General features: G+C 41.9%; 1 protein-coding gene across 1 annotated transcript in view; it reads left to right on the top strand.

The window, feature by feature from the left end:
* Positions 1–25924, top strand: part of grik3 (glutamate ionotropic receptor kainate type subunit 3) — a gene marked incomplete at both ends in the record, with an annotated part of 152670 nt that overhangs the window by 102381 nt on the left and 24365 nt on the right. The window contains 4 exons of the mRNA XM_083910054.1: positions 1849–1956; positions 6062–6175; positions 11332–11535; positions 23250–23473. Of these exons, the coding sequence (XP_083766180.1) occupies positions 1849–1956; positions 6062–6175; positions 11332–11535; positions 23250–23473 (650 nt within the window). The remainder of the gene's footprint in view (positions 1–1848; positions 1957–6061; positions 6176–11331; positions 11536–23249; positions 23474–25924) is intronic.

The following is a 25924-nucleotide window of genomic DNA, read 5'->3' as shown; positions in this document are numbered from 1 at the left end:
ATTTCCCGCCCGATCAGTAGGGGTCGCCGCGCAAGGTTGTTGTGCTTCTGGCTACAGTGAGCAATGGCGTCCGAGAGAGAAAGACTGTTGTTGTTGTTGTTGCAACTGAATAACATTGAAACAGTGGTCGTTTATCACTTTTCTGTGTCACAGAACACAGTTTTAAGATCATTTGAGGGCGAGAAATTAGCCATTTAGAGTCTAAACATGTGCTGTGTGTATTAAGATGACGCATTTATAGTTTAGCAGCGACGTTGTCGGCGGTGATCAGCTCCGCCTCTGTGGACACTCGGTGCGCACTGTGAGCCGGCACAGAGCAGCTTCGCTCGGCCTGTCCTGAGGACCAATCGCAGCCCTTGCCGTCTCCGTTGTCCCTTGACGGAGTGACGGACACTTAAAAAACATTTTGTGCAGTCGGAGACGACGCAGAGACTCTCAGAGAGGCTCTCCGTCAATGCAGAGGGCTCTGCGTAACCTACGTAGAGCACTTTACGCAGGAGTATAAATTGGGCTAAAGTTTAAACTCATGTTTAAATATCCTTTTTTGATATGCAAAAGGCACAGTCGTTCCCTGACATGTTTGGGAGAGGAAAGAGTTGGAGGAACCGTGAGTTTGTCGTACTCTGAAGCTTCATCATATTATACAGTTCGAGCACTACTTGGCTCTACTGAGTGCGGTATCCGTCACATCACTTTCCATTACTTAATTACTTTAAATATTGAGATTTTAGAAATGTCCTTGCTATATGTTGGCCATTTTTTAAGTCGTTTAACTGATTTGTTGGCATTGTTCGGTTAGATTCATGTGTCGGACATTGCGTTCGTGACACTTTCGGTGACAACGCTCTCTACCAATCGGTGGCGGGCAGTCTGTTGATGTCACATTTTAGTATCGACTCAGCTCGCTTGGAATATTGCCGTACCAGGTACTATCCCTCATGGAAAAGCAACTGTGTGATGGAAAGCGCCAATACACACTGGACCTTTAAGAAAAGGGATATCCTCCATATGGTCGGGCATGCAATACAAATGCAATGACAAAGCTAAAACTGGCAAAACAATGGATAAAAAGGGGTTAGTTTTATTCTTGTTGACAGGCTGCTACAAACAAGTACTTAGCAGAGACTGTCACCCCTGCTTTTGCAAACACGTCAATGGAGTTGGTGGATATCAGGAAATGGTTATGGGGCAGTTACTGTATGTGTATTTTCCCCTCGTGGGGAATCAAGCAAAGGGAGATGGTTGTTAATTAACTTTGTAGTCAGGAGGGAAAACGTTTGGAGGCGTTGAGATGTAAAATGTAATTAAAAAAAAAAAAAAAGAAAAAAGGAAACGCAGCCTGTTGTGCTTGTACGTCTGGTCTGTGGCTGTCCATGCGTGTGTGGGTGTGAATTGTCTCTCAGTGAAAGGTAAAGGGTGTTGCAGTTTTATTGACAGAACCTTCTGTACATTGATTCGGGGTCTGAGCACGCAAAGTGCTATTTGCAATTATTTCCTTTGTTAAATGTACAAACAGACGTTGAAAATAGTGCGCTGACATTGGTTTTTCAATGACTCTGTCAGTTTTGAGTCGAAAAATAAACTTTTGGGTGACTTAGCAATTGAAAACCCCCCCCAAAAAAACAGTTAATTAAATTAAAAACTCCCAATTAATTGACCTGACCAATTAATCAGACTCCCTTTAGACAAACCACAAACCCAGAGTTAAATCTAAAACCAACGTAACGAGGTAAAAATTGATTATGAAGAATTCTGGTACTGGTTTATGACAATGAGGTTTGTAATATTCATTTGTTTAATGAATATGAGTGTAAATATGTATAATATATATATTTTTTTTTTTTTCAGTCCCACTGGGATGGTTTGACTGGCAGACTGTCTTTCAACAAGACAACTGGTCTTCGTACAGATTTCGACCTGGACATCATCAGTCTGAAGGAGGACGGCCTTGAAAAGGTAACTTTCATTTAACATAATCTGCATATAAACATATGGTGCATATATAAAAAAAATATATATATATATATAAAAATAATAATCACAATAATAATAGAAAAACAACAGTGATGGTTAAACCATAAAAATAAATGAATGGATTATTGATTTTTGAAAATGTCTCATTTGCACCTTGATGTGGAAACGGATAATGCAAATTTGACAGTATAATTTACCTCCTAACAAGGAAGCAAATTGGTTGCCTCAACATAAGCATAGGTTAGTGGATCATAAAGCAAATTGGATTAGGGCACACGTTAGGGTGTTAATTGCAGACTCTCTTAATGATAATACGAGGTGATGCCCAAAATGGTGTTTCGGTGGTAATGAGCTGAATAAACACGTTTTACAAAAAGAGGGAGAAAATGAACTAAGAGGTTGATAATGTGGAGCGCATTTTTTTATGATACTGTAAGGCAGAGTACCTTCTGGACTATAACAGCTTTTCTCTTCTGGAGGGCTTTCATACATTATGGATACATCAAATAGGGATAAGTCCCATTATGACTTCCTCAATAACCCCCTGGAGTCTCGAGCCCATATAATAAGCTTGAGCTTTTCAGCTTGTAACACTTCTGTTTCGAGAATGGAGCTTGTAACGCTGATGAGATACAATTATTCAACCTCTTCTCTTTTTTTTTCCCCCCCCCACTGGCATCTTGACCTGCATATGGTCAATTATGTTGAAGTACATTATAATTACAAAAAAAAAAAAACATTTGATGACACATTTGCATCTCCTTATGATTAGTCTGACAAACTGTATGCTCTCAGCATGTTCTTGCTGATCCAGCAGTCTGCGTTTTTTTTTTTTTTTTGATATCCGTGGAATCAGCTTAACAATTTGAGCCTGTCAAGACGTGGACTTTTGTCAAGTAATCCGCCATAATTGAATATTAGCCCACATTTGACCTTGTGCTGGAAGTGCAGTGCCACTTTTCACTCGACACTCGCACACTCATAAGCCCCCTCTGTGCAAATGCTTTATGATAAATTTTTTTTTCTTTATACGGAAGCGTATTGCATTCACTTGAAAAAAAAAAAAAATCCTGTTTTTCTCAGTAATTAATTTTCGGTTTGATTTTTTGAATAATTTTTTTTGTTTTTCTGAAATTTTTTTTTTTCAGTTTTCCTGAGTAATTTTTTTTCTGTTTTTCAGAGTAATTTTTTTTCTGTTTTTCAGAGTAATTTTTTTTCTGTTTTTCAGAGTAATTTTTTTTCTGTTTTTCAGAGTAATTTTTTTTCTGTTTCTCTGAGTAATTTTTTTTCTGTTTCTCGTGCAAATTTGTTTCCCCTGTTTTTCGGAGTAATTTTTTTTTCTGTTTTTCGGAGTAAATTTTTTTTATAACAACATGGACGGCTTGTTTAGTTTAATCAAGTTTTACTTTGATCTGGGTTTAAGACACTGGGAGATAGATGGTATTATCATTAGTTTGTCGACTTAACGCAGGCACCTGAGGATTTTGCGGTTGTTCAGAATTAAAGCCATCTGCTTGACATAGCAATCTTTCTCCAGGATCAGTTGAACAGATGAGCATGCTCCATGGATACAAGATTATGCATTTGAAATGCATTCAGGCTGGCTACGTGGTGACTCAAGAGACGATCAGGAGACTGCTGAAAATATAGCAAGAGTTCTCGATAATTCTGAAAAAAATAACTCTGAATAACAGGGGAATAAAAATTTGCACGAAAAACAGAAAAAAATTACTCCGAAAAACTGGGGAATAAAAATTTGCACGAAAAACAGAAAAAAATTAGTCCGAAAAACAGGGGAAAAAAATTTATACGAAAAACAGAAAAAAAAATTTACTCAGAAAAACAGAAAAAAAAATTTGACAGAAAAACAGGGAAAAAATATTAGTCAGAAAAACAGAAAGAAAATTATTCAAAAAATCAAACCGAAAAATTAATTACTGAGAAAAACAGGAGTTTTTTTTTTTTTCAAGTGAATGCAATACGCTTCCGTATCTTTAAACATGTAAAGGAAATTGAACTTATTGTTACCGGGTACAAACAGAGAGAGTTTGGCAAAGAAAAGAGCATTCACTGATATTTTTTTTTTTTAAATCTCTCTTCTCCTGGAGTCGTCTTTGGTTTGCGACAAGCTGTAACTAATGTGCTTTTCAAATTAGAGCGTATGTCGCTCTCTCTGGATTAGGCAGGGAGGACATTAACAGACGTTTTTCGTGCTTTTCTTGCGGGAGCGCTGTGTGTCTTCTAAATGGTTTCCTCCTCAAGCATAAACCCCAGTGAATATTAAAAGCTGTGTTTGTGGTAATAAAGAAAGTGGTAAAAAAATGGAAGGAGGGTTTTGGTTGAGGGCTTTGACTTGCAAACAGAGATTGTTACAGACAGCCAGGAGACAATTTTCTGCTAATGGTACGTTCCAGAGTGTGTCTCTACAATATGCAGGCTTTTTGCCTCCCTTTATTTGTTCAAATCTCATAGTTTTTCTTCCTTGAGACAGAATTACTACTTTACATTTTAACACTGTGCATGCTGTACCTTTCATTCAAATACACTGTGACCCTTTTTGGAATATGTGCTGTTTTTAATTATGTTTGTTCAGTTTAGTGTCATTCCTTCGGGAAAATCTGACCATGAACAGGAGACTTTGACCAAAACACACCTACTGGCTGTTCTGCTACACTTACTCTGAATGCAAGTCCCTTAAGTGGAATTGTTGCTACTCCAACATCATCTATGCTTCAAAAGAAACCAGACAATAAAAGCTATAAAACATAATATCGGCAGAGAATGTCGGAGATGGAGATATTGTGTCATGTAATGTCACAAAATTAAAAACAAGTCTTTACAACAACAACACAAAAGTATTCCCCTTTGGGTGAACAGTCGAATGTTTATATTGGTAAAATTGTAAATGTCTTGCACTTGCAGAGTTGCATCTTTTCATCCATCCATCCATCCATCCATCCATCCATCCATTATCTACCACTTTATCCTCCACCGGAGGGTCCCGGGGGTGCTGTGCCTATCTCAGCTGACATAGGGCGATGGGCGGGGTACACCGTGGACAGTTTGTGCATTGATTCTTTTAAAACAAAAAACAAATTAATTAAAATGTTCATAGTAACAATGACACAAAGGAAGTGGGTGCAAATCAAGTGATCGAGGTGCATAACTGTACGAAAGTGCAAAAATGCAGAACCAAAATCTGCACCGTAAAATCCACATAAATAATCTGCATGCACGTATATAATGGTTGGCGTCGAGTTGTTGGGCTTCAGTACTACAGGACGATAGTGTTTATGAAAAAGTAGTTGTCTTCTGTTTGCAAAACAAAACTCCCCAAAAAAGCCTGGTGCTTCATGATTTGAGTGGGACCAGTTCACTGATGTCACCAAGATGTTCTCTCATGTGTGCTGTACTTTACTGTCTATGTCATATCATTTTCATGGGAACTTAGTTTACAAAAAAATGCATCATAACCTGCAAAGACCTGAACCTAGGAACTGAGACCATTAACTCCTCGGGGAAATGTTTATAAATCAAGTGAGAAGCAAGTTCACTTTTTCACAATTGAAATTGGGAGTTTTTTTTTTGCAACCAGCGGTATCTCCCCCTGGTGGCGCTCCAACAATTTGATGTTTGCTAGACTGACTCACTCTGCAAAACCAGAAGACTATGTACACTTTTATATACAGCCTATTTTTTTTTTAAGTTGTGCACTCCTTTCGAAATAATGTAATATGTAAATATGTATATATATAATTTTAATTATTGTAGGTATAGCTCAGTTTTTAAAAGAATGGGAAGCTATTTGATCGACACCTTCTCAACATGAACGCCATAAGTTGATTTTAACAAACAAATGTGCCTGATTCCTTTTAAGACATTCACATTATTACATTGTTGCTGCCCATGTGAAGGTGATTCAGTTGATACAAAGGTGACTCATCATCTCACGCTGACAGATAATGTGTCCAGCCTGTCACTATGGTGGGAGACTGGCTGCTGCTGAGGGTCATGACCCGCCCAACAGACACAGACACAGACACAGACACAGCGAGCTCAGCTAACACACACAATGTGTCTCCCACAGGTGGGGAAGTGGAGCGCGTCGGGAGGTCTCAATATCACAGAAGCGCCGAAGCGAAAAGGGGTGAACATCACCGATTCCCTCGCTAACCGCTCCCTCATCATCACCACCGTCCTGGTAGGTCGCCTGGTTCAGACCTGTGTTTATCTCTCTCCAGGTGTAACTCTAAAAAAAGTTCGGTGTACATCTCTGTGACATATTATATTTGGGGACCGTATCTATGTTCCCCGGGGTCCTATGTTCCCCCGCTTTGTATGTGACCGGGGAACATAGGACCCTTTCTCTAACCCTAACACTACCCTTTTTCAAAAAAAGGGTCCCATGTTCCCCTGTCACATACAAAGTGGGGAACATAGGACCTTTTTTTTGGGAAAACGGGGAACATAGGTACCACCCCTTATATTTGGATCTAGACATAGCACACACAAATCATGTCTTCCGCACATCATATTGCACTACCGTTGTAATATGACTGACTTTACCAGAACATGACATTTGTGTAATTATGCAGCAGTTATGTCAAAAAAAAGTCGGTAAAAGTGATCCAGGAAGTGTTTTTTTTAATAAAACGAATATGCAACACAATTTGCAAATGTGGCCCAGGGAGTAGCTTAGATTCAAGCCCTAACTGAGAGGAAGTGTTGTTTCCTCATACCTGAACCTGAACATAATTTACCCCCGACCAGACATTAAATCTAGCCCTGGATCCTAATATGTCCCAAAATGTAGCCCAGGAACTGCTGTAAAAACCAAACAGCATTTAATCATATACTTTTCTTTTTTTTTTATTTTAAGTCGAGCTCCGTTCATTCCACCGCAGCCACTGTGTAATATATCCATGCCGTGGGGATGCGACTAATTCAGAATTCTGGCTGACATTAATGGCTCAGTCCTGCTCTTTAGTTGATTTGAGGAAGCTTGAATGTATCACCGCAAATAGCTTCAAGCTGACATTCTATACACCACAGTAGAAGAATAATGCTTGCTTTTTTTCTTCAATGGCTATCATGGATCATCAACTGGCGAGGTGTTTTTTTTTGTGTGGGATGTGCAGCTTTAGGTCATATGTTGCATTGTGTGTCTGCAGAGAGAAACAAAACATCTCAAATTCCATTCCAATAGAGACAATGGGCCGATTCCAATTCCTATCTTAACCTTCAATCTTAACCCTTAAGCTCAACCCTTAAGGCCACATTATACTTCTCCGACTGCGTATGCGTTATCCGTCTGCGTCACCACGGAGACGCCTCGAGCATTTATACTTCTGCGTCGTGGTGACGGACACTCGCTGCAATTTCCCGCCCGATCAGTAGGGGTCGCTGCGCAAGGTTGTTGTGCTCCTGGCTACAGTGAGCAATGGCGTCCGAGAAAGAAAGAGAGAGAAAGACTGTTGTTGTTGGAAAAAGTGGCCGTTTCTCACTTTTCTGTGTCACGGAACGCAGTTTTAAGATAATTTGAGGCGAGAAATTGGCCATTTAGGGTCTAAACATGTGCTGTGTGTGTTAAGATATGACGTATTTATAGTTCGGCAGCGGCGTAATCGGCGGGGATCAGCTCCGCCTCTGTCAGGACGCCCGGAGCGCACTGACAGCCGGCACAGAGCAGCTTAGCTCAGCCTGTCCTGAGGACCAATCGCAGCTCTTGCCGTCTCCGTAGTCCCTTGACGGAGTGACGGACACTTAAAAAATATTTCGTGCAGACGGAGACTACGCAGAGGCTCTTCGACAGTCTCTGCGTCGACGCAGAGTCTCTACGTAGCCTACGCAGAGCACTTTACGCAGAAGTATAAATTGGGCTTAAATCTTAACTGGCCCTCAAAACCAAGTGTTGAGGGTTATTTTGTCACTTTGAAATGGGACACCCCTTAAATGCAGATACGTCTTCAGACTGTAGGGGGCAGAATAACGCCAAAGCTGCTTCCAGTCTGTCAACTCCAAAAAAGAAGAAGAAGAAGAAGAACAACAAATTCACGTCAGGATTATTTATTACGATCCGTTTGTCAGTCAAGTTATTAGGTTGTCAGTTAGTTATAAGATGATACTCATACAAATATTCAGCTGACAGTTACCACACACCACGACTTATTGAAAAGTAAACCATAGCAAACCATCGCTTGTCCGCAACCGGCCGGCTATTGACAAAAGATCGTAAAATAAAAATAAATGTTACGCAACAATGACGTCAGTAATCCATAATATGGGCCTAAACTAAGATAATACAATGGTTTTCATCATTTTTATATCTCTATTAACAAAGAAAATACTTCATTTGTAGCGTACTCGTTTCGCTGCTTTCGACGCCATCTTTGTTTTGTCAAAACACGCAATGCATTCTGGGTAGCCCTTGCTCCCAAGGGTGGTCTCGGAAAATCTCAACATTGAGGGCGATACAGCCCTTAAACTCGGCCCCTCAACTTAATTTTTCTGAGAATCGGGACAGCACTTGCACTAGAGGGAGCGCACATTTTTGAGATTGAGGGTTAAGCAAGGAATTGGAATTCACCCAATGTCTTGCTAGGGCTGCATCCCAGTTTGTATCCTCCTGTCACTATCCCAAACAAGTCTCTTTGGTTACCGTCTTTGTCTCTTTCCAACCAACTGCACTGGTACGTGTATAATACGCGTTATGCGGAGAATACGCACTCGGCACGTATGGTGATCGCAGCGCCGTCCCTGCAAAGATCAATTTGATATGTAACACTCTTAGAGTCCTAAATTAAAACGAGTCAGCCTGAAAGTTGGGGAGTGGATTCTAAACAGCTCGACTTAATTAGCTACCTGGCTGCAGCCGATGCATCGGCGGTTCACTCGGCTATGGCCTACATTTGGTTTCCTGAACTCAAAAGATGTGCCATTTTCAAAAAAATACTGAAAATTCCAAAGAGGTACAAACGATCCCCGTTATCAACTATCAATGTGGGTGCTGTGCGAAGCCTAGGGCTCCGCGAGCAGTGTCTACTTTGGCAAACGATCCTTTACCCGGGCGAATCAAATGAGATTCAGCATGTTAAGTCCTAGAGGGGGGGAAAAAAACGAGTAGGCAGTGAGAAAACAACAGACTTCTCCCGAGAATGGAATTAATTACATGTTCAGATGTTAAGGAAGAACTGGATGATCCCGCTCCCACTTTCACGTCACACTGGTTTCGTAGCTCCCCCCGGTCGTATGTACTTAAGACTGTCACCGGATGCTTAGGTCTTTGTGGAGCTATCAGGGAGGTGCTGACGCAGATGTTCCCAGTATTTTGCACCTTTTCGGGGCAAGATATACAAGCTCCGGCAATAAACACTATCATTACGCCCCCTGTTGGACCACAAGGCTGTAATTATGACGAGTGAGGTCAAAGCAGGACATAATTAATGCCTACCAGGTGCCTTCTATGTTTACTCCGTCTCAAAGAGGAGAAATGGAACAGGGGAATTAAGCGGCATAACGTTGAGCCGGTGTGTACGAGGGGTGCTGCTTGGATGCGTTCCTCGTCGAGCGCTTGGAAGCGTTTGAAGTTCATTTTTTAAGTTTTCGGGGGGGAAAAAAAACTAAAAAAGCGCGTTTGAATATTTCTGACGCGTTTCTCGATTTGCCATTTCGCCGGGAATCATTAGTTTGAGATCGTAAAATTGACGACTTTCGGATCGCCGAAGAGCGTTTTTCGGCATTAATATCAATCTCCCCTCTCTTAGCGTAATGACACTGTATCAAACTGATTCCCGGCGATGCGTGAACAAGACGTCTGACAGCTTTATAGTGATAACTTTGTCGAAGAGATTAAGGCACTTAATGTGTTTTTCCCCCCTTACATTAATTGTTTGCACTCCATTGCCTGTAATGTCTCCGTGCAGGCCCACCTCCCTCCTCTTTCTGTTATGCATGCCCATGCTGCGACTGTGAGCGTAGGACTGGTATAAACACTTTGATTTGAGCTCAAACCTTGGGGAATAGCAAGAAATGGAAGGCTAGAAACAGATGGTAATGACTTTTTTTTTTTTTCCCTTAACATGCAAAGTTTTTTGATAAAGTTAATTGGACGAGTTGAGCAAAGTTTGTGTCTAAGCGCTTTATTCTCTAAACGCATTGTCATCAAGTATTCATATCTTATTATTTATTTAAGAGGCCATCTTAAACGTAATGTCTTAAACGCCTTCATGTTTTAATGGTTAACAATTAAAGATGATTATCATGTGCTGTATGTTTTTCGCGGCAATTTTTTTATTTTTGGAATAAATTAGGTGAGGTTTACAGGATTGTTTACAGCCCTAAAAAAAAAACCAAAAAAACACATGCCATTATGATGTGATGTTGTGTTTTTGTTGCCGCCGCCGCCTCTTCTTGCCTCATCATCTACACATTCTCCCATTAAAACAATATCCTGGGGGAATAAAGAGTGCTTTGATTGCCCATTTTCTCTTTGACTGTACAGTTTTAGAAGAGAAAAAAAAAAAAAAAACCCGCAGAGGGTCACCTTCACTAGAGAATCAATTACTCTGAGCTTCTGAGCTCAGTTTGTAAATCATACATGCTGGCTATTGGATGCAATAAAACAGTATTACAACCTTTGCATAAACGGACTGACATGTTTTCAGACGCACGGCAGGATACGCAATCTATCTGGCGGGGGGAAATGGGTAACGGGCACTAAATAAAGGAGATCATTTACGGATTACTCTGCGTTAGTCGTCGTCGTCACTGCCACCGGCCTCACAGGTTGCCGACAACCGGTGAGGACAATGACGCCGTGCATGTTGTGTTCACAGCCCAAAACTATGAGCACTGAGACTGGATATCGCAAAGGCAGTAAAGAGAGTCGGCTACCTGACCATAAAATGAACCAACCTGTGCTCTGTGCCGCTATATAGGTCAATGCACAGCGGTGTGTGTGTGTGTGGGGGGGGAAGACGGCAGGTTCGGATAGCTCAGTGTTACAAGAACGCTGATAGCGCGAGCGTTTCCTTCTGTGCACCATCACCGTCCCTGCAGAAAAAACAAAGTTTTGCAACGTAAATAGACATTTACTCACTGTATATTAGAGTCTTTAAGAGTCTCACGTCTCCTTCCACGAAATACATCGACACAGGCAAACACCCCTCAGCAGTCTTTCATATTGTAACGCTCCCTGTAGTCGCACACTGAGCCAGAACCTGCTGTCACTGCCTGTTAAAGGCAACAGCGGCTCATCGGCTCACATCACTTTGCTTCAATTAGGTGGATGTGCCGAAACAAATTGAAAAAGCTGACCTCACCAGTGCTTTTTCATTTGATCTTTTGGGTTCCGTGCAGGAGGAGCCATACGTCATGCTTAAGAAGTCTGACAAGGCGCTGGTCGGAAACGACCGTTTCGAAGGGTTTTGCATCGACTTGCTCAAGGAGCTCTCCAACATCCTGGGCTTCACCTTTGAGATTCGCCTGGTGCCGGATGGAAGATACGGCTCCCAGGACGACAAGGGCCAGTGGAACGGCATGATCAGGGAACTGATTGAACATGTAAGTTGGCTCTCACATTTTCCCCCGAAAATTAAAGGTTTGACATTCTTCTTCATTGATTTATTTGCTTTTTTTGTTTTTTTGACTGAAGCCCAATTTATACTCCTGCGTAAAGTGCTCTGCGTCGACGGAGAGCCTGTCGCGGAGCCTCTGCGTCGTCTCCGACTGCACAAAATATTTTTTAAGTGTCCGTCACTCCGTCAAGGGACAACGGAGACGGCAAGAGCTGCGATTGGTCCTCAGGACAGGCCGAGATAACGCTGCTCTGTGCCGGCTCACAGTGCGCACCGAGCGTCCACAGAGGCGGAGCTGATCACCGCCGACAACGTCGCTGCCGAACTATAAATACGTCACATCTTAACACACACAGCACATGTTTAGACTCTAAATGGCCAATTTCTCGCCTCAAATTATCTTAAAACTGCGTTCCGTGACACAGAAAAGTGAGAAAACGGCCACTGTTTCAACAACAACAACAGTCTTTCTCTCGCGGACGCCATTGCTCACTGTAGCCAGAAGCACAACAACCTTGCGCAGCGACCCCTACTGATCGGGCGGCGCGTATCCGTCAACACGACGCAGAAGTATAAAGGCTCGAGGTGTCTCCGTGGTTACACATTACGCAGTCGTAATAGTTCATCAATTTCCCCTCATATGGTACATTTGTGATTTTTTGCAGTTGCGTTACTTACACTGCTTGCATCACTGGATCATTCACTCGTGCAAAAAAAAAAAAACAAGAAGCAGCTACTCACCTGCTACAGCTACCCAACAACCAACAACAAACCAACAACTTTCGCCGAGTGAGAGGCAATATTTTTAGAACTTCCTTTCTGGTAGGCGTAGTTGTGCTAGTTTGTATATTTCTTGCTCACTCTCTGGCCCGCCCTCTCCCTTTTTGCCCTTGTAGCTCACTCAACATGTGCAAATACGGCAACTCTCATCCATTTCTGACAAACGTTTGACTTTACTTTGCAGAGACCCTGTATGTCATCAAATCGTCAACTGTGTGCAATTTCAACAGCAAATTTAGTTTTTATGTTTTTTGCAAGGCAGATTTGGATTGTGCATGGCCAGCTATATCACATAGTTTACAGTCTTAAGGCCACATTATACTTCTCCGACTGCGTAATGCGTTATCCGTCTGCGTCACCACGTAGACCACTCGAGCCTTTATACTTCTGCGTCGTGGTGACGGATAGGCGCTGCAATTTCCCGCCCGATCAGTAGGGGTCGCTGCGCAAGGTTGTTGTGCTTTTGGCTACAGTGAGCAATGGCGTCCGAGGGAGAAAGACTGTTGTTGTTGAAACAGCGGGCGTTTGTCACTTTTCTGTGTCCCGGAACGCAGTTTTAAGATAATTTGAGGCGATAAATTGGCCATTTAGAGTCTAAACATGTGCTGTGTGTGTTAAGATATGACGTATTTATAGTTCGGCAGCGACGAAGTTGGCGGTGTTTAGCTCCGCCTTCTGTGAACGCTCGCTGCTCACTGTGAGCCGGCACAGAGCAGCTTCGCTCGGCCTGTCCTGAGGACCAATCGCAGCTCTTGCCGTCTCCGTTGTCCCTTGACGGAGTGACGGACACTTAAATAATATTCCGTGCACCCGGAGACGACGCAGAGGCTCTTCTTAGACAGGTTCTGCGTCGACGCAGAGGACTCTGCGTAGCCTACGCAGAGCACTTTACGCAGGAGTATAAATTGGGCTTTAGTGCTAAGCAAAGCTGTGTCTGCTGGCTCACTGCAGCAATATATGAACTTCACAAGGATTAGAAGTGTTACAGTAGGGGCAAATTTACAGCAAGTAATTGTGTTTTACATAATCACATGAACTAACAAAAACCTGCTGGTGTAGTGAATTTCCGGTTATGTCCTCCATGTGGACAGTGATACGGTTATGATTGAGTATGAGTCAAGGAGGAGACTGCAAAGCTGTCAGTTACATTTATGACACAATTATGTCAAGGTTGCCTAAATGTTACAAGTGCGTCAGTCAGACAAGCCACTTTTCCTTCAACTAGATGAACCAGGGGTCTGGGATGAGCACGTAAAAAAAAATAAGCCACACATTCTATAAGGATGCAGAAGAACACATACACTGCCAGTCATTTTCCTGAGGCAGAGCAGGGCGATGGCTGTTAACCGTTTCCGACTCGAAGATTCAGCGGCCATGAAACAGCCTTACACGGAAGTAATGGTGGCAATTCCCTGCTGGCATTTCATAAGTGTCCCTGTCAGTGCTCTCTCTTTGTCCTCAGCCCCATCAGGTCAGCGCTGTACTCAGCTGAAAACTTTGTAATAGCTTAAGTGGCATTTAGTGCAGGGAATTGTATGGCACGAGTCAATGGCTCGGTGCTGAAAGGGGTTGGAAAAGGTGGGGTCCCCGCCGCAGCACTTTACATCACCATCCGGAGCTTTTTTGCCAGATCCAATGTTGATAACAATAACCTTGAGGGGGGAACAAATGGATTAAGAAAGGTTGGAGAACGCTCGCACGAGACGGAGACGGACACGACTCCGTCATTAAACAGGCAAACGTGCACTTTGTATAAGTCTGATTTGAAGAGATACAGGTGCGGGTGTTCATTAGTCTGTTCATTAGCTCACAGTCAAATAGAGAAAGAGAGTGAGTGTGGTGATGTGATCATTGTAGGTGCAGCATCCAGTGAGTGAGACCTCTGTACTCTTAAAGGTGCATTATGTAATAAATCTAAAGCTAACTGGCCATAAAATCCTCCTAATATGTCACAGAGAGTCAGGAATAATGTTCATGTAACAAACTGAACTCACCAACAACAAGATATTTGCATTAAAAACAATCTTTTGCAGACTGCAAATCATTTTTATGTTTTGAAATCATGTTTTGGCATGTGGCGCCACCTACCGCCGTCTACCAATCATTGCGGTCAGTAGAGTCTCAGCTGCCGAGCAACCACGGGTTGCCAGTTACGTCAGAAAACGAAACCTAGAAAAACCTCGGTATTTTGAATTTGAATGTAGTAACCGTTTTGGCGTTTTTTTTTTTTTACATATGGCACCTTTAAACACACTGGTGAATACACTGTGTGTATATATGTGTGTGTATATATGCTGTATACATATATATATATATACATATATATATACCTATGTGTACCTCCATTTACTTTCAGTAAAGAGGGAAATTATAAAGCAGCAAATAAATAACGGTAAAGAAATGCATTTGAACATTATTTTTTTTGATCGCACTCCAATATATCTAAACCTTTAAGGTCTATTGACTCTGTAAATAGACGCAGAAGTGAAGATTAGAATCTGCACTGCGAGTTATTGCTTTTTACTGTCGCTTATCGCATGACCGAGAGTGCACGCCGCCATCTTTGCGGGTTTTTTTCCAGTCGCTTCTATTTTGCGCTCGACTGCTTCCCTCGCCTTTGTCAGTGAGGATGAGCTGTTTGTGATTCAGCAGACCTGAGACATAAACTTTAAAGGCAGGCTCAAGAAAATCTGACCCCGGAATGATACAAAGACTACAGATTCGCTGACAGCCGAGCACAAACGGCCGCAGCTCTTTTACTTATTTTGAATTTTTTTAACAGCTGCAGTTGCATTTTTTGTGACAACTCTTGTATTCACACGATATCCTGCAATTAAATTAATCGTGCACAGCACACGAGAGGTTAAAATAAAAGGGGCCAATGTCATGCTTTTATCAGTTCAATTTTTATTCATAACTACTTCGTATTAACCTCGTAAAAAACCCATTTGCCCCTAACGCAGATAAATAAGATCTATAACAGGATCAGTGCGTTTACTTAAAAAGGGTCATGACATTAGATAAGGTCTGAGGCGGTATAGAAAACAAGGGAGAGAGTCGGTTCGAGCTGGAGCAAATTGCTGTGTCTCGCGTATTAAATCTCACGAAGTCGTGTGCCTTCATAAATCACCGTTGCGTTGCAGAAATTACCCAAAACGGTTTGATTGACACGTTTTTAAGTGAACGAGAGTTGGATTTATTAAAAATCGCTTGTAAGCCTTCATTCATTCTGCAATTCATCAAGCTCTGTGGCACAGAGTAGAGGTGACAGAAATAGAGTTAAGTTCAGTATGTGCAGCATACCGGCGTGTGTGTGCGCCATGATGCTACTACACACATTTTACTCACCCCGTGTCACCGATGTCTCCGAATGATTAAGTGCAACGTTGCCAAGTGCGAGGATCCGGCATTGTCTAACATTATTAGCCTCCGTGTAGTCACAAGGGGTTGCCGCGTTTGCCAAAGGGCATTGTTTGTAAGGTGCTAAATGATGCAACAGGCCTTGTTTAAACTTGATTTAGTCACAATAGATGATCACTTTAATCATGCCGCGATGCAAAATGTTAATGACGTGCTTAGCACATCGTTTGTTTCTGTCGCGGTAATTTATCTTCGCCTCAACGGAAAAGGTATAGCCAGAGTGCATCCTCTCGCACAGATAGATGGTTGGATACTTTCTGGGCTGAATGAGAAACTACAGTGGAGAACTAACACATTACTAGGTTTACATGTTAAGAAAAAAAAATTATAATATTTATTGTGTTAGTCTGATTAAAAAGGCACTTTCAAAATACACGTTAACGTGTTAGTCTGACTGATATTGTATATGTCCAACTGGACCCAAACTGGCCTATGCACTGTGCGCGTGTTCCACAGACCCAGGAATAACAGAATAAGCTAATAAACAGAAGAAAAAGAAATAAACAACAACAACAACAGCGAAAAACATGATGAATTTATGAACTGACGAGGAGACTCTTAGCTTCAAGAATTAAACATTCTGAAGTTAACGGGGTGGTACAAAGACAAAGAACGGTGCTTGACATTCGACTAACTCGATATCTAGATACTTAGAATCGGAAAAATGCTTCATTAAAAAAAACAAGCTGCTAGGGAACGTTTCGCCACCTAGTGGAGTGGAGGGGAGGTGGCCACACTTCATCGATTCCCCCGATAATGCTTACATACTGGGATAGTGGTCTCATTACATAGAGTAGCTTGATTTAAGGGATATAGAGATGTGAAAAGAGGGCAGTGGTGCAACACAGTGTAGATCAAGGTGTAGATTGTCTATTTCTTGTCTTTTTTATTTATTTCTCTGCTTCACATGTTCTCGTTTCTTTCATCTAGGACAACAAATTGCATATATCTGGTTTGTGAACCAAATAGAAAAAGAAATGAGGACATCATCGTGTCTAGGTTGGGAAATGGATGGACAAGGCACATTTCTACAATTTTATAGTTGAAGCAACTGCTCGATTATTCAAGAAAATAATTGATTTATCAAAAAATCGGAGTTACTCAAGTAGTCTAGATTATTTTCCCCCCTTAAATCTTAGAAGAAAGATAAAAGAGAATAATCATTGACTGGAAGATCATACGCTGAGGCTGCTACTTATGCAACGCTTGCGTGGTGTGGTGTGCTACATCATCGGCCCTTTGTATATTTTGGTATCAGACTACTTTGATATATCTACTCTATCACGAGTTTACACCTGCACTTAAATGTCACGCTGTACATTTACTACTGAGCAATTTGCATGAACATATACAACTGGCAAGTACAACCTTTTATATTCCCTCAGCATTTTCGACACTCGTGCGAAGCAACCGTTAGTTTAGCGGAGTGTGTCTGCGTGCACAACGCAAATTCACAAAAAAAAAATCTCATCTCTCGAAAAATTCAAAGTAAATAAACGAGACAAAAAGTGCCCACACGATGACTCTTTCTGTAAGTATAGACAACCTGACGCTACCTGAACTAAGATAAATATAGTCTGTAAAGCAGAGTCTGCAATTGTGCGTTTGTGACAACAGTGACAAACAAACCTTGTTGCATAATATCTGCACGTTACAGTAAATGCACTTTACTGGCCTTAAGGTGTTTAATTAAAACAACTATAAGAAACAGCTCAATGTACTAATGCTAAGTATGTTTAGCGTTAGTCAGTGGGTCAAAAAGGTCCGAATCGATTCATTTGTAGTCTTGCATACCCGGGCTTATATCCCCAGTGCAGTGTCGGCACTGCGGAATGGTGTAAACTGCACTATTATCATTCTGCTATAGTGGAAAAGAAACTGGTGTTTGTTTGCATTTCTTCAAAGAGCACACAGTTCTCTTTTAATTACAATGGGCATTGAGTTTGTGCTGAGCCCATACAGGGACAATGCAAACAAAAATGTGCACATGCGAAGGTGTTTACTCTCATTAAACTTGGAATATGCAACAGTTTTGATGTCTCACAAGATATCAAAAAAATAAACACATAAATAAATACTCATATGAATATATAGTACAGTGTTGTCTTCTCTTTGTTGTTATTGTGGCCATGCAATCGTTTACCTGCCACCCCCATCCCTAAAATTCTATTTGCTACCTTTTACCGTTATTGCGAGCTGAGAGATCGGGATGTTAAGCGTGTGTTGTGTGTACGTCGCGATCACAAGTTTGTGGGTTCCACTTACACAGCAAGAGACAGAACTATAGCAGCCTCTCAAAAGTGGCAGAAAGTAGTTCTAAGTGTCTGACGGCAACTGTCTGGATTTTTCTTTTAAAGAATCCACAGAAGCCAAGAAAGCTTCAGACAAGGAGAGAAATAAGACCAGTCGGCAATTTCCATGTCTATGAAGTGGAAAATTGCACCAAAATGAACCACAATCATCATAAACCTCATAAAGAACTTGATGCATACATTATGTTACACGTCTCTTTTAATTTGTAACCAACTGTAATAGGCACACTAGCTCATAAGCATTAGATCATGTCACGATCGCTTTTATTTTGCAGTGACTGGTGTTCACTGAAGTATTCCATATAGGAGCGTAAAAGTGACAAATTATTTGCAGAAGCAGTAAACGATGTATGATAACTGTGTGAAACTCATACCATTGGAGTTGGGAGTTGTACCCTCTGATCTGGCTTTGGTTTCCACCACGGGTTATGCAAGCTGTATGGCGATAGCTACATCGGGCATGTAAATATCCTGATGTCATGCAAGCTTGGCACCTTATAAATTCCACAAAAAGAATTAGAACACGTCACATTTAATGGTGAGCAAAAATGGAGGACATCCAGCGTTGCCACGTTCTTTCTTCTTACCACGTTGCTGTTTATCACAAGAATAAGACCAGCTTTGTTTGACAGGAGGCTGTGGTGCCATTTTGTGTTTTTCTCTGCCGTTGCACAAAAGTGACTTTTCTTTGTTGATCTTTAGGAGCTGCACCATTGTGTTTGCTACCCTAACACAGGGGGTTCTCAAAGTTTTGATACCTGAGGGCCAATTTAGGAACCCAACATTGGACTGAGGGCCGCCAAAGGAAAAAAAAAAAAAAACAGCAAGAAGTCCCATTTGTAATCATTTTAATGACCAGATTGCAGTTCTACACAATGTAACAATGTAATTTAAGCATTAATATTATAACGCTTTATAATTTACTGGGTAATTACCCAGTATTTTGGCCATTGTTCTTACCTTCTAATTACTGGTTAATACCAAGTAACACATTTCTGTTACCATATATTTACTGGGTAAATAGCTAGTAATTGGGGGCTGTAGCTACCTGCTTATTACCAGCTTATAACCCAATAATACACTAAAATTCACCATATAGAAACCAGGTAAATACCCAGTATTTTTGTTTACACTTATTGGTCTGTATCCAGTAATGTTCAATTAACATTTAACAAGCTTAGTAGCTCCTGGATTAAAACGATCAACTGTAATTCATTGCGGGGCCGCCAGATATGTTTCTGCGGGCCGCCATTGGCCCCCGGGCCGCACTTTGAGAACCAATGCCCTAACAGAAGGGTGCCAGAAAGTGGGACAGTACAGACTGGTTATTTTGGTCATCCTCCTCAATGCATTACAAAACTCAAGTAATGCACTGGACTGAACCGAACTGTACCGATATCGGTGAAAACAGGACGACGTAGCCAGTGGCAGCCTCACGTCTGCCTCACGTCTGTCTCCTATTAGTTGAACCGTCTTGGCTGCAGCTTTGCGAAACCTCGGGACTGTCATCAGGTGAGACGACGGGGGAAGTAAGCTCGTCGTCTGCAAAACCAGATAACACCCAGCCGTGTGGCATACAGCTGGGCACCATCAGCTTTATCTTGTGCTTGTGCCCAGTTTGTTTGCCTCAACATTTAAACAGAACACGGATGCGCGACACGCACATTAACCCGCCGTAGTTACGTCTGGAATCGCACGCTGGTTGATCTTCTGGCCGAGTGGCGGGTTTGGTTCAAAGCTGCAGTCGGCAGCAGAGAACAGTGGGACCATGATGTCGTGTGTGCAAATTTAAATAGAGACGGCGGATACGTGGCACGATGCACCAGCTGAATCATTTTTTCATCTCTTCAGAGGCCACCGTGTGTTTCGCCACCGCGGTGCTGACCACAGGAGCACTTAATCCACAGTTCCTCGTGCAAAAGTATAAATGTATTCTCTCTGACTTTTTGTTTACTGAGGCGTGTGGCAGTTATCTTGTGAATCTGTGAGAAGAGCTGTCTAAGCCACAGGGAAAAATGAAACTCATATCATGACTAGCCTAAGGGCCCAGAAAGGGAGTAAAAAGGACATTCTGAGTTCAATGTGATGTTACGTACAATCGTACATCCACTGTGCGAAATACAGGGGGGTCTGGGGGGGTTTGACCCCCCTGATTAACACTCAAGACCCCCTGAAAGCCTCAAATGCAAAATTTGAGGGGGGTCTAAACATGTAACAGTGTAATTGGAAAGCATGTTTTTTTCCTAAAGACTTTTGTAATTTCAGTTGTACATATATTATGTACATGCATAATACACTTTGCATTCCTTCTTATCCTTTTTAACCAGACAAAATTTCAATCATTTTATTTCTAATTGTGTATTTTTAAAGGTGACCTATGTAAGAATGTGGCCAAAAAACGGGTTACTACATTCAAATCAAAATACAGAGGTCTTTTAGGTTTCATTTTCTGACGTAACTGGCAACCCGTGGTATATGGCGGTAGGTGGCGCCACATGCCAAAACATGATTTCGAAGACTGCAAATCACGTTTATGTTTTGAAATCATGTTTTGGCATGTGGCGCCGCCTACCGCCGTCTACCAATCATTGCAGTCAGTAGAGTCTCAGCTGCTGAGCAACCACGGGTTGCTGCATGGCATACTGGATATATATCCAATCAAAAGACCACCAAGGCTCAGAGTATGTATCAGTATGTACCAGAAAACGAAGCCTAAAAGACCTTGGTATTTTGAATTTGAATGTAGTAACCGTTTTTGGCCGCATTCTTACAGATGGCACCTTTAATGCTTTAATAATAGCTTTCCAAATGGCGCTGTGGATAAGGCCCACACAAGCCCACATCTGACAGGGAAGATAGCCAATACTGCAGGGTGGCACGTGGGGTGGTGAAACAAATGGGAGATGGGACCCCCCCAATTATTAATGGGTATTTCGCACACTGCGTACGTCCCACAGTTCTGCATAAACTACCGCAACAAAAGTATAGGCCTCATACAACGTGGTTGATCTGCCGTATGAACAGATCCTTGTTCCTCTCACACCGTTCAGTACATAGAAAGTAAAAAAAAAAAAAGAAAGCTTCCCTTTGTGAGCTGTCTTGTTTCTTTGAGGAAAAGAGGTATCCGAGCGTGAACCAAGCAGCTGGTTTCATTAACCTCCTGTCCAGACATGGTGCGGGGGAGTCGCGGTGGAGCCGTCGATGTGAGCGCTGTAATTTTCCTGAACACGCAGTCATACGCATACAAACGATGACTGAAAAAATATCCTGGCAGTTTCAACTGTATAATGCTGTAAGTGAGCCATTATTTCATTCTACTGACATTAGATTTAAATATCTAAACCCTCTCCCCCGATCCGAGCTCTCAACATCGCTGCCCCCCACTAACCCTCTACCATGAATTCCCCTCCCACCTAGTGGAAATTTGCTTATGGATGTTGAAATAACCATGCTCTTATATTCATAGAAAATCCATGTATACTGCACTGTGCATCTTTTATAAAGAAGAATCCCGGCATTTTTTCTTTTTCTATTTCTAAGGATTGCACTGACCATGCTGCTACACTGATGTATGGATTGTATTGGCAATATGGGTCTTTGAATTGCACCAAGCGGACAAAAAAATATACATTTTGAACTGGATTGATCGAAAGAAAAAAAAAATAAACGTGACGAACCAGTATATCGTCACAATTTTAATGAAATAAATCTAATGACCCGTTAACTCAAAATTCACAGTATTGATTTAAGATACTGTGACACTCCAATGAACAAAAGCATTATTTTAATTGCTAAATGCTAACGCTCGAATTGCCAACATGGTTATAAAGTAAATGCAACATGCTGAGGTTTTAGTGACCCATCAATAGTCATTGATTTGTTGATTTGTTCCCAACTTTGTGGTTGTACGAAAGGAACAGTCAGGGTTTGAGCACTGACATTATGCCATTAATGTACCAAGTTACTTGGTAATTCATTTAAGTGTTATCTATGTGTTAGAAGTGTCATGCAGACACGGATACTTCTAAAAACCAAGCTGCGAGGTTAGCTAAAAAAGAAAAGAAAATGCTGCCTTGAAAAACAAAAACAGAGAAAATAGCAATTTGAAAAAAGGTGTTTTAAAATATATATATATATATAAAAAAAACAATCTTTATCCAGGCGAGTTTTTCGGCTCTCTGTGAGAAGTAATTGTTTCCCAGGCTACACCTGTTTCCCACACTTCTCTGGCATTTTAGAGCCCAGAAAATGGACAAGGTTAAAAATGCGGCTGACTCCATTTTCATTTGAAAGGTCCGGGGTCTCCATTTAATATGGACAGGCATAAATGGAAACCGTTGGAAAACAATGGCACACTTACCTGCATTCACTTCTTAACGGTTCTTATCAGCAGCGAAATTGACTATCAGCTGTAAAAGAAAATATATTCCAATAACACTTACTTTCGGTTTCAATTTCACCTCTTCGTCAGTCTTACAGACAAAATAGATACACCGTAAATGTTAACGGGTGTTAGTATGGAGGCGTATTACTTCTGAAATGGAGATGAAACGCACACAGTTCATTTTAAAATGAAAACAGTAAAGATGTAAAATAATGTGACCATTGAGCTTCACTGAGCATGTATATGACGGGACCGTATATCTATGTTCCCCGGGTCCTATGTTCCCCGCTTTGTATGTGACCGGGGAACATAGGACCCTTTCTCTAAAAAAGGGTTCTATGTTCCCCGCTGTTCACCCAAAAGGACCCGGGGAACATAGGACCCTAACCCTTACCCTAACCCTTACCCTAACCGTAACCCCAACCCCAACCCTTACCCTTACCCTTACCCTTACCCTAACCCTAACCCTAAACCCTGGAGCTCCACACCCAGGCTTCCACAAAGTGGGGAACATAGGACACTTTTTTAAAAAAAAGGTCCGATGCTCCCCGATCGGGGAACATAGGACCCGGGGAACATAGGTACGACCCCTATATGGCAACGTAAACAGGAAGCAGATGAAGGAGCCAATCAGGAAGCAAATAACTCCAACAATCTTTGTTTCTAATTCTCAAACGTCTTCATATCTGAGGTTCTAAAAATCCCTGGATAATGTGGACAGAAGAAGTATTCTAAGCAGAATGTTTGCTTTAAAAAAAATAAAATAAAAATGGAGTAATGAATGTTTTCATCTGTCCTCTACAGAGAGCAGACTTGGCAGTGGCTCCTTTCACCATCACCTACATGCGTGAAAAGTTTGTCGACTTCACCAAGCCCTTCCTGAACACGGGCATCAGCATCCTGTATCGCAAGCCCAACACCACCAACAGCGGCTTCTTCTCCTTCCTGAACCCCATGACTCCAGACATCTGGGTCTACATCCTCCTGGCGTACCTCGGCGTTAGCTGTGTCCTGTTTGTTATTGCCAGGTGAGTGCAGAATTTATATGCTCTTCTGCCCCCATCAGTCTTTCATACATTTCTCTCTGGGGGCCCTTGAATAGACGCAACAATTTACCCAGCAATCTGAGATTTGAGGACATCGGCCAGTTAATCATACTGTGCTAGCTGCCATGTAGTGATCAAGACAGTTATGTCTGCAACAGCCTGACAGTGGGAGGGAGGGATACACACACACACACATACGCACAAACCCTTAAAGGGATAGTTCAGAATTTTGGACATAAGACCCTATTTTCCAACTCTGCCAGTGTGATGGAGACGTCTGGAGACATTTTCAAGAAATTTCATTTAGTTCTTCTAGTTGCTGTGTTCGCTGGTGCTATGGCTAGCGCAAGTCAATAGGACCTGCTAGCATGGCATTAGAAACACTCATACCGACTCCACAGTGCACCCGAGGCAAATCAATTGTAACGGCAGACTATCGATGTACATATCTGTGTTGATAGAATAATATTTGAAAACGTCTGGCGAACTATCACTCTAAATTGTGCAACTATACCTCTGAACAATTATGTTCACTAAAATGCATCCTCAATTATGTTTTGTAAGGACCTTCCCATTGGATATATCAGTTTGTTTCATTGTTTTTGTGCATATATGACTTTGATGTGAACATAACTGTCAGGCGAAGGCGGCATCTTTCAACTGGAAGTTTGTCTGTTCGTTGTGTGTCCTTGGGCAAAATACATAGTAGTCACGTCATTTTCCGTTATTTCATAACACCTCCTCAACGTGGGTGGGGGTTGTACGGTAGCACGGTTGTGTGTAACTGCCGCACTAGCGACAGGCAAAGCAGTTTTTTTTTTTGCGGTGTACTGAATCATTAGAATCAGTTAATTAAAAAGATTAGTTCACCGTATCGTTCAGTACTTCATGCATGACCGGAGCGCAGACTCTGTCTGACACAGTCACTGAAACTGAAATATGGATGGAACGAGTTGTGATTCAGGTCATGATCTCTGGCTTTTTGCAGTTCTGTCACTAAATACACCGGGTTCCGCTGTTAAACATTGAGATAGTTGGAGATTAACACATATTTCCAGGAATTTTAAAGCGGAACTAGACCGGAAGTTCCTATTATCGCTGTTTTTTTAGTGTGTATCTGCGTCATTACCTTGTTTATGAAGCCTGACGGTTCGAAACAAACAGTTCAGCCATTGCTGAAAATGTTGTGTTTTATTCTAATCTCGGGGCTCAACGAGATCACTGAAAATCCCGTAATAGTTACGTAAGCAGCGGTTCTCCTGAACAACCGATCGTCCTGCTCCGGGCGGCAGTCCGGGCACATCCGGTTACGTACATTGAACCGCAGAAGAAGAATAACGTCCGTTGTGGAGGTGTTTCCTGAGCAACAGTGTCTTCTGACTCTGGGTCTGACTCCGGGTCAAAGTCATCAAAGGGACTGCGGCGGGGAGTCGTGATGAAGCTATTTTTAAACACTGTTAAAACAATGTTTTGATAATGAGTAGCAGTGCATCCGCCGTACCAGAGGGGGGCGCTGCGCTTCTGAGAACGGATGTGCTGGATAGTACTGGCCAATCACAAGACTCTGTCTTCTGGGGGTGAAAGTTCACTCTGAAATCTCGCAGCAGAAAAACACCGTCAGAAAAGAGGATTTCTATCGGCTAGTTTACAGCAACTATGAGGTTTTTGACCATAAAAACAAGTTAATGTATGTAAGTAGACCTCCATAACTAACATATATGTGCAACAGGACCACTCTATGTGACCTTTAAGTATTTTTAACTCAGTGGCCACCAGTCTGTTGACGTCACATTTTAGTATTGGCTCAGGTCAATGGAACCTCGCCAGGGGCACCGAAAAACTAGGTACTATCACTAATGGAAAAGCAATAAAGTTGAGCCAAGTAGTCCTAGAACTGTATTATGGTAAAGTGCAACTGACCTCAAATTTCTCCTGACATGAAAGATAGAAAATGTGCCGCACGTACACATGCGCTGTATGAATGTGTGAGTGAATGGGTGTGAATGGCAAAACTATAGTGTAAAGCTGCTTTGAGTTGTCCTCGTAGACAAGAAGAATATAAATACAGACCGTTTACAGCAACTGCGATACGAATTGTGCACTCTCTCTTCCGTTGTCGTTCGACTTTGCACCAGTCGTGACGCAGATCGCTCTGCACATGTACAGGCAAAAGCTGCATCATATTCCGATACGACCACTCTCGCTCATGTTGCATGACCACATATTGGATATATATCCAATATAGGACCACATGTTGAGGGGAATGTTCAGATTACCGGCACCTGATGTTCAAATGTGCGACGTTCATGATTGATTTTGCCATGCTGCACTTTGACATCAACAGCATGAATGACCAAATATACAATCTAGGTCCACACACTGATTTACGACAGATCAGATACGAAGGTTCACATTTCTAACTGCAAGTGTCTC

The sequence above is a fragment of the Microchirus variegatus genome, assembly GCF_963457635.1.
Source record: "Microchirus variegatus genome assembly, chromosome: 2".
NCBI classification, from domain to species: Eukaryota; Metazoa; Chordata; class Actinopteri; order Pleuronectiformes; family Soleidae; genus Microchirus; species Microchirus variegatus.
This window is presented reverse-complemented; position numbering and strand designations above follow the sequence as displayed.